Below are 9,998 nucleotides of genomic sequence, written 5' to 3'. Positions count from 1 at the left end.
ATTATTATTATTATATTATATTATATATTATATATAATAACAACTGCATAGCCGGTCATTTTTACAAGGGAATTTTTTATTTAAAAATATATACAATTGATCAACTTTGCTCATACCTTAAATCAAACCAATCAATGCCCGCATATACTGTATGTGATTTGAGAATAAAAATAGTTTGTCTTTAGTAAAATCACCAGTAACAATTAAATGTAAAAAAGTGCTGTAACATATCATACAATCCAATACATTGCGTTTCACTGTTACTTCTGCACCTGACATTAAACACTAGAAACGTAAGTGCTATCTATCTATCCATCTATACCTAGTTTCCATGTTTAATCTCCCAGAGAACAGTCAGCCCTGCAGAGTGAGACCTCTGACTAAATTATCCTGAATAATGGCAGCATGATGATGGGGCTTTAAGGAATGTCAATAACTCAGGGATAACACCTGCAGAAGACCTGTCTATGCCCTAACAGTACTGACAGATAACTATTACTGTACGGATATAAGAATCAATCACTTTTGGTGATCAAAAACCATGGCACAGAGACAACCTGGATGGATGTGATTGAATAGTACAGTGAATATGGTATAGTCAGAAGAAATAGGACAGATTGATACATCCCTAACCTATTATGTAAAACATGTGTAAAAATGTGTATATCAAGACAGTAGTAAAAGACAGCAAAACTACAGTAGTTTGATTTTCACGCCCAAGCAGCAACTTATCAAATATACAGCACCCTCCTATGCAGATTGAATTACCATATACAAACCACTACAAAATACTTTAAATATGACATATGCTAATATCTTCTTGATATGTTTGTGTTCGATTAATGCAAGATAGAGACAGGGAAGCTAAAAGCTATACGGATTCCGTAATTGCTCCTGTAATACATACAGGAGCAATTATGGTTAAGTGCCTTGCTCAAGGGCACATCAACCATTTTTTCACCTTATCAGCTCAGGGATTCGAACCAGCAACCTTTCAGTTACTGGCTACCTGCCACCACTTAATACTCAGTAATATAGTACTGTAATACTATAGATGGGCGTTACATGTGTATTACCCTAATTACAACGTTTAACTCAATTGTTAGTGTGGTTCTCATACCTGTGTGTGACACATTACCAGTTTGCCTGTTTACAAACAGCACTGTCTAAAACTGCTTTTTATATTATACTTAGGAAATATTGTGAAAGCATGGAAACATGGTCAGATCTGGACCAGGTGGAACAACTACCATATTGCTTAAACTGTACCAAATCTATTCTCTCAGGTCTACACAAGTAAGGACAAGGGGATGCGTCTGACCTTCTCTACCCCCATTAGCACTTCCCCCATCTCTCGCTCTCCTAGTTATCCAATACATATGATGAATAGACTTGGTCCCGCTCTGTTTCTCTTTTGATAAGACATAGAGAAGTGAAACCTGGGTCCCCTACTTGGTCTATACAGTCTGCATCTCTCTCTCTCTCTACTGATCCCCATACTTGGTCTCCAGCTCCTCTGCAGTCCCTCCCAGGTCCATGTCTCTCAGCTTATCCAGCAGGTCGTGCAGTAGAGGGCGTGCTAGCACCCCTCCCCCTCCCTGCGCCCTTCCCTTAGCCCAGACACTCAGCATCTGGTACTGGGCTTCCTTAGTGTCACGGAGGTGGTCATTCTCAGCCCGCTCTATCACTATGTCACTCACACCCAGCGAACGCACCAGCTCCTTCACACGACGCGGGGAGACTTGGTCCAACACCGAGTAGATCAACTCAGAGACTGGAGGGAGAAAGGAACAGAGAGAGGTGATAGGAGGGGAGAGAGATTAAAATAGAGTTCAATATACACTACATGTATGTGGACACCCCTTCAAATTAGTGGATTTGTCTATTTCAGCCACACCGGTTGCTGACGGTGTATAAAAAAAAAAAAATTCGGCCACACAGCCATGTAATCTCCATAGACAAACATTGGCAGTAGAATGGCCCGTACTGAAGAGCTCAGTGACCACCTGGCACCGTCATAGGATGCCACCTTTCCAACAAGTCAGTTCGTCAAATTTCTGCCCTGCTAGAGCTGCCCAGGTCAACTGTAAGTGCTGTTATTGTGAAGTGGAAACGTCTAGGAGCAACAATGGCTCAGCCGCGAAGTGATAGGCCACACAAGCTCACAGAACGGGACCGCCGAGTGCTGAAGCGCGTAAAAACAGTCTGTCGTCAGCTGCAACACTCACTACCGAGTTCCAAACTGCCTCTGGAAGCAACGTCAGCACAAGAACTGTTCGTCGGGAGCTTCATGAAATGGGTTTCCATGGCCGAGCAGCCGCACACAAGCCTAAGATCACCATGTGCAATGCCAAGCGTCGGCTGGAGTGGTGTAAAGCTCTCCGCCATTGGACTCTGGAGCAGTGGAAACGCGTTCTCTGGAGTGATGAATCACGCTTCACTATCTGGCAGTCCGACGGACGAATCTGGGTTTGTTGGACGCTACTTGCCCGAAGGAATAGTGCCAACTGTAAGGTATGGTGGAGGAATAATGGTCTGGGGCTGTTTTTCATGGGTCGGTCTTGGCCCCTTAGTTCCAGTGAAGGGAAATCTTAAAGCTACAACATACAATGACATTCTACACGATTCTGTGTTTCCAACTTTGTGGCAACGGTTTGGGGAAGGCCCTTTCCTGTTTCAGCATGACAATGACCCCGTGCACAAAGCGAGGTCCATACAGAAATGGTTTGTCTAGATCAGTGTGGAAGAACTTGACTGGCCTGCACAGAACCCTGATCTCAACCCCATTGAACACCTTTGGGAGGAATTGGAACGCCGACTGCAAGCCAGGCCTAATTGCCCAACATCAGTGCCCAACGTCACTAATGCTTGTGGCTGAATGGAAGCAAGTCCCCGCAGCAATGTCCCAACATCTAGTGGAAAACCTTTCCAGAAGATTGGAGGCTGTTATAGCAGCAAAGGAGGGACCAACTCTAGTGGAATGAGATGTTCGATGAGCAGCTGTCCACATACTTTTGGCCATGTAGTGTATATAAAAAGAATGTTCACGTTTCAACACACACATACATACACCTTTGTTTTCATGAATTGTCAGGACTTTTTGGGGAGCAAAAATGTATTTCCATTCAAAATCCTAACCCTTAACCAAACCTAAACCCAACCCTTAAAAAAATCCTCACTTTTCTTGTTTTCCTACCTTGTCAGGACATTCTAGTCCTGATAAGTTAGGGAAACATGTGCACCCACACGTTCATATGCACATGCACTTACTCTTGATCTCCTTGGGGACACAGTCTGGTAGCTTGCTGAGGGGCTCCTGTTCACACTCACACACTGGGCTACATGAAGGGATACTCTGGTTGAGAATGTTCTCTGGGTCCTCTTGGATCAGCATCTACAATCACAGAAAATGGAAAACATCAGAATTCTACTATATAGAACTGCATCCGCTACCAGTACATCCTAAACCAGGGGGCACAGCACAATCAATATAGGAAATCCTATTGGTTTGCTCCCTGGCACTATGGTGCAAACAGTCTATAAATGCTCTTGGGTGTTCAAAACAGTAGTTGAAATGGTATCTATTTTTTCTCCATAAAACCCTTTAAAGGTTTTTATCAGATTGGGTTTGTCCAGTCAGGTGAAATGTGAGATGTCAGGGGTCAAAGGTGAGAGGTCAGAGATGTGTCTCACCCGAGTAGACTTCTCAGAGCCCTGAGAGGTGATCTCAGCAGAGGGGAAGGAGCTCGACCCCTTCAGTTTCCATCGGACCACTAGTACGCCCATGATAACCACCACCACCAGTAGCACCACACAAACACAGCCAAACACAGCCAACAGGTAGGTAGACCAAACACCCCATCCAGTGTCTTGGGCTGGATAGGGGGAAGACATGCAGAGTGAGAGGATGAATACATGCTGCAGCCCTTATGGCAAATGTGAAAAGGCCACTAAAGAAATAGTCTAGTTCCAATATATTTAAGCATAACAAAAAAAAGTTTCAAAGTATATTGTGACCCACTAAATAAACAAACTATGTTTCTAGCCTGAACCCAGCCACAAAGTATAAGAAACTCACGTTTTGCATTGGGATTGGGATGTGTGCTTGAAGCACACTCCTGCTGGCAGTCAGCTGATATACAACTGGAGAGAAGATACACACAGGAAATGGTATGTTATTGAAGAGGAAGTGGCCTGTTTGTGAAGAGGAAATGATTAGTGTTGAATCATGTGAAGAACCAGTCAGGCCTTCCTGTTGCAGCATACCCCCCTCTGGAAAGACAGAACACTGAAAGAGACAGTTACCAGCGCTTTATCAGTGGTCACCTGCCTAAGGTCTTGATAAGCAGTAGATTAGGGTGAATCAGGTGTGCTGGGCTGGAACTAAAGCCTGGAGATGCAGACCTTCTCCAATCAATCTTACATAGTAACAGACTGTATGTCTCCAGGACCAGGGTTGGTGTGACCACAAAACAGCTGACATGTCAAAATACTGGCAAAATACTTCTGCCTTTTTAACTCACCAATGGAAAGAAGTTTGTTGCACAATGTTGCAGACAGTTTCTATGAAACTTCCCATTTACAAGCAGAATGTTTATAAAGCCGACAAACCCAAGAGTTTTAACAGACAAAAGAGTGTCAGCTTGTTCACAAGCCAGTACTCACTCTTTGCATTGAAGACAGATCCTGTTGTTTCGGAAGTAGAAGTCCTTACATTCACACACTGTGTCACTCTCTGGAGTACCTGTCAACAACAGTATGCACACTCAGTACAAGCACACACAAACTTTGTCATACACACACAAACACACACACACAAATACTACTAGTACTACAAAACAAAAAAAGGGTTGTCATTATTATGTAATAACCATTTTACTGTGTAATCCATAAGTAAATATCAGGTTGGGTGCAAAAATGTTGTGAAACATTATGAACTACACTAGCAAGACAAACTCACATTGCTGTGTTTTTCTCTCTCCAGGTCCACATTGCTTGCAACGGAGGCACTCCCGTGTTACTGAGTCTATTCTCTTTTTGTAGAAGCCTTCGTTGCAGCGACACTCTTTGTTCTTACTCTTCTTGCATGGTGATACCTCTGTCTCATTGTCTACAGGCATATGGAACAGCACAGCCAAGGAGAACAGAACAGAGAGAAAGAGAGGGGCAGAGAGAGAAGACAGGAGACATTTATTATCATATATCATACCATATTGAGACCATCTATAGTGATGACATTTTTTAAAATGTATTTTGTAAATAATTGCACGTTATTGTAAATAATTGAACATGTTTCTAAATAATTGTACTTTACCAACACAGCGTGTACAACTGCGGCAGTTGTTGACGTAGTTACTCCTGTCTAGATACGTCTTGCCCTCTTCACAGGGGACACATTGGCTATTCTCGCCCTCTTTAGTGCAGTGCTCCTTCAGCTTAAACCCTGGAGAACACAAGGCATACATACTCTAAGGGGGGCCAACACAATCCAGCATATTTATTTACTGTAAAACCTGGTAATACATTAGAGCTATAACTAGGCTAGAGATACAAATATAGTATACAGTATGTAGGGCATATCGTGTGACAGAGGACTGAACGGTCGACAGATATACACAATAAGAGTAGAATCTTGAAATAAGATTTTTGCTTAAAGCTGGAATCCTTCATTGGTGAAACTGCCAAGTTAGTGCAAACATAGTTTTTCCCTCTCTGACATCATTGCACAGGCACACAAATCTCCCCTCGCTGCACCGAGCGAGCCAATTGAAGAGCACGTAGCCTACTCTTTTGCCTTGTGCAAAATTTGGTGATCCAGAAACAAGACCATTTGTGCGGCTGTTTTATGAAAATCTGGGAATATTTGGCCAAAGAAACATTTCTGATTCCTCTCAGGGGAAAAACAGTTAAGAAGGGAGACTTTTAAAACGGGATTGAGTGAAGTAGCATCAAATACAGTGCCTTCGGAAAGTATTCAGACCCCTTGACTTTTTCCACATTTTGTTACGTTACAGCCTTATTCTAAAATGGATTAAATATAATACATTCCTCATCAATCTACATACAATATCCCATAATAATGAAGCAAAAACAGTTTTAGATATTTTTGCAAATGTATTACAAATACAAAACAGAAATACCTTACTTACATAAGTATTCAGACCCTTTGCTATGAGACTCGAAATTGAGCTCAGGTGCATCCCGTTTCCATTGATCATCCTTGAGATGTTTCTACAACTTGATTGGAGTCCACCTGTAGTACATTCAATTGATTGGACATAATTTGGAAAGGCGCACACCTGTCTATATAAGGTCCCACAGTTGACAGTGCATGTCAGAGCAAAAACCAAGCCATGAGGTCGCAGGAATTGTCCGTAGAGCTCCAAGACAGGATTGTGTCGAGGCACAGATCTGGGGAAGGGTACCAAAAAATGTCTGCAGCATTGAAGGTCCCCAAGAACACAGTGGCCTCCATCACTCTTAAATGGAAGAAGCTTGGAACCACATAGACTCTTCCTAGAGCTGGCCACCTGGCCAAACTGAGCAATCGGGGGAGAAGGGGCTTGGTCAGGGAGGTGACCAAGAACCCTATGGTCACTCTGACAGAGCTATAGAGTTCCTCTATGGAGATGGGAGAACCTTCCAGCAGGACAACCATCTCTGCAGCACTCCACCAATCAGGCCTTTATGGCAGAGTGGCCAGATGGAAGCCGCTCCTCAGTAAAAGGCACATGACAGCCCGCTTGGAGTTTGCCAAAAGGCACCTAAAGACTCTCAGACCATGACAAACAAGATTCTCTGGTCTGATGAAACCAAGATTGTACTCTTCGGCCTGAATGCCAAGCGTCACGTCCGGAGGAAACCTGGCACCATCACTACGGTGAAGCATTGTGGTGGCAGCATCACGCTGTGGGGATGTTTTTCAGTGGCAGGGACTGGGAGACTAGTCAGTATTGAGGGAAAGATGAACGGAGCAAAGTACAGAGCGATTCTTTATGAAAATCTGCTCCAGAGCACTCAGGACCTCAGACTACGGCGAAGGTTCACCTTCCAACAGGTCAACAACCCTAAGCACACAGCCAAGACAACACAGGAGTGGCTTCGGGACAAGTCTCTGAATGTCCTTGAGTGGCCCAGCCAGAGCCCGGACTTGAACCCGATCGAACATCTCTAGAGAGACCTGAAAATAGCTGTTCAGTAACGCTCCCCATCCAACCTGACAGAGCTTGAAAGGATCTGCAGTGAAGAATGGGAGATACTCCCAAAATTCAGGTGTGCCAAGCTTGTAGCATCATACCCAAGAAGACTCGAGGCTGTAATCGCTGCCAAAGGTGTTTCTACAAAGTACTAAGTACTTAAGTAAATGTGATATTCCAGTCTTTGTTTCCCCAACAATTTCAAAAAACTGTTTTTGCTTTGCTATTATGGTGTATTGCGTGTAGATTGATGAGGAAATAAACAATTTAATCAATTTTAGAATAAGGCTGTAACCTAACAAAATGTGGAAAAAGTCTGAATACTTTCCGGCACTATGTTGAATGAGCAACTAATGAGCACTGAGAGTTTGACAAAACTACCTTATATTTTTTTGTCTAATACGGCTATTTACTAACTTTTGTAGCTCTTCGTTAGACACACGCTTTTTTAAAGTACCGGTAGGTAACTGTCCTCTCCAAGTTTAGCTGGAATTTAGCCCGGGAAATATTTGCCAAATGTGATTGGTTGAATATATGACATTGGCCTACGTCTCTTCTTGCGCTGCTCCAAATATCAGATCTCAACAACATTGAAGAAGTGTTAAAAGCATCAATCAGCAGCGGGAAAAAGTTGAGGGATAGGGCTGGAGAAATTTAACCACTCTCAAATTCATAGACAGCTATGCAAAGACTGACCATCCATGATATCAAAATTATAGTTTGAACCATGTTTTGAGGCTATACATTTACTTTGTTTACAAACATTGGAGTAAAACAAGCTTATATTTGAGGTTCTGATGGGGTACTACAGTTCACCTAAGCTCATGGGGGATTTCGAAGTTATATTCTTTAAAAAATCAATGGGTACATATCATTAATTAAGTCCAAGAATTGATGTAGCTACTGCAGATTTCCCCTTTAACATCACCAGCACCACATCCTTATGATATAATATATTGCCATAAGGGCAACGTGACTGCAAAAGAGACAGGTTGGAATGTCAATTCTCATCAAATTAATAGTTAGTCAATGAAATACGTGACAAATCGACCTTTTTTTCTAAATTAGTAGTGTTTTAATTTGTTGATTAAATGAGGGACATGATTGTTTGGTTGCTGGACGTGGGACAAAGGGCAAAAATGAGGGACTGTCCCGCACAATCCGGGACATGTAGTTACCCTTGTGCTGGGGCGAACAGCGGCACTGTACCCTTAATGCGGATTTGATCTTTAACTCAATGCATGGAAAAGTATAAGTTCCACCTACGTTACACTCAGCAATGGAAAGGCCCAGTTGTATAAGTGCAGTGTAATATAGTACAGTACAGAAGGCCTACCTTCATGGCACTTTCCACAGCATATCCCGTTAATGCGGTAATGACTCCCCTCATGGCATAGCGACTCCTGGTTTCCATGGTTACTCTCAACCTGGGTCCTATCAGGAGGTGGTGGTGGTGCCGAGAGGGAGGGGTCTACTGACCAGCACTGCAACATTATATTACATTACCTTGTTGTTATAGAACAGAACCAATCAAATACCAGTCATATGTAATTAAAGAAAATATTGTATAACTGATTGATAGGCTACTGTATAGGCCTATTCCTGAAATGAGATTGACTAATTTATTTACTGATTGAATAATTTATTAACACTCAATTGATTGGTGTGAATAATTGATAAATTTGATGGATTTGTGGAGGTTGATTGATTTGACTGATGTATTGCTGAGAGATAAGTAAGACTAGATGGGGCATTATGTTTTTGGTATAGGACTCGGCATTACGCATCTGTTCATGTTAAAGTTTCTCACCAATACGAGCAGAGTGCAAACGTTCAGAATGCATTTTTCCTTCCATTTCCCTCTCAAGATGTCCATTCTTTCACACGACTCTTCTCACTAACGCCATCTTTAAAAAGAACAACACCTGCAGAAAGAAGAGGTGGGCTACCAGGTGTGACAAAACTCTCTTCATAATGCGTTCACTCATTAGGCCTACTTGATCATTTAACTGACCTTTTTTCTAGTGCAAAGAAAATGTTGTCAATATCAATCAGTAGTTCGCTGTGCAAAAATAACTTGTTTACTGCCATGTCTAGGCTATAAAGATATGAACTTTGTATGATTTAAAATGCATAGCCTAGCTATAACGTAAGTCCCGGAAAATAATTTCCCTAGCCTATCGGGCCTCGGCTATACATTTGTCGAGGTAAATTATTTTCCAGACCTTAAGTTATAGCTAGGCTATACATTGTAAATCATACAAAGTTCATATCTAGTTCAAGAATAAACTTTGCTAAAGCTACAATAAAAACCGAGAAAACGTATTTAGTTTCGATTTCACTGTAGCCTACGCCCACTGTTTTAGCCGCAGAAGTCCGATATCAATCTCTTTTCCGAAAACGACAGGCGGAGAGTTACCGCCACTTACCTTGATCAAAACCGCTCCTACATGACAAATGCCAATGCAGTAGACTCTCCTAAATTAAAATCAAATCTGTAGTAAGAGTTCAAGAAATACTTTAAAGTCTAAAAAAAGACGCCGATGTATTAAGTCGCCAGTTCTAGAGAGAGGGCGGACTCAAACGGGAAACTGGACACGTCATGCTCCGTAAGTCATTGCCCCGCTGCACCCAGGCTTCAAGGAAGTCTGAATTGCAGGGCATGATACAGGTTACACAATAGGTATGATGATAAAGGCTTATTTTACTCGATTGAGCTATAGCAGGCTGTGTGCCTAGGGGTCACGAGACATTTCCCAAGTGTATACAAAAACAACTATTGAAGCATCTGCAGGGTGCTAG

At 42.3% G+C, this 9,998-nt stretch overlaps 1 protein-coding gene across 1 annotated transcript; it reads right to left on the bottom strand.

Moving 5' to 3' along the window:
- Positions 1–55: 55 nt before the first annotated feature.
- Positions 56–9,771, bottom strand: LOC311140409 (tumor necrosis factor receptor superfamily member 1A-like). The gene is made up of 10 exons (XM_084175450.1): positions 9,626–9,771; positions 9,007–9,121; positions 8,533–8,680; positions 5,315–5,443; positions 4,961–5,110; positions 4,666–4,744; positions 4,079–4,143; positions 3,694–3,875; positions 3,271–3,394; positions 56–1,774 (listed from the first exon to the last, which is right to left on the bottom strand). The coding sequence occupies exons 2-10, from the start codon at positions 9,070–9,072 to the stop codon at positions 1,485–1,487; spliced, it is 1,233 nt and encodes a 410-aa protein (XP_084031576.1). The 5' UTR covers positions 9,073–9,121; positions 9,626–9,771; the 3' UTR covers positions 56–1,484.
- Between the last annotated feature and the right edge of the window lie 227 nt (positions 9,772–9,998).

Source organism: Coregonus lavaretus (genome assembly GCF_964263955.1).
Source record: "Coregonus lavaretus genome assembly, chromosome: 13".
Classification (NCBI taxonomy): domain Eukaryota; kingdom Metazoa; phylum Chordata; class Actinopteri; order Salmoniformes; family Salmonidae; genus Coregonus; species Coregonus lavaretus.
The sequence above is the reverse complement of the archived record's forward strand: the minus strand, read 5'-3'. Positions and strand labels throughout refer to the sequence as shown.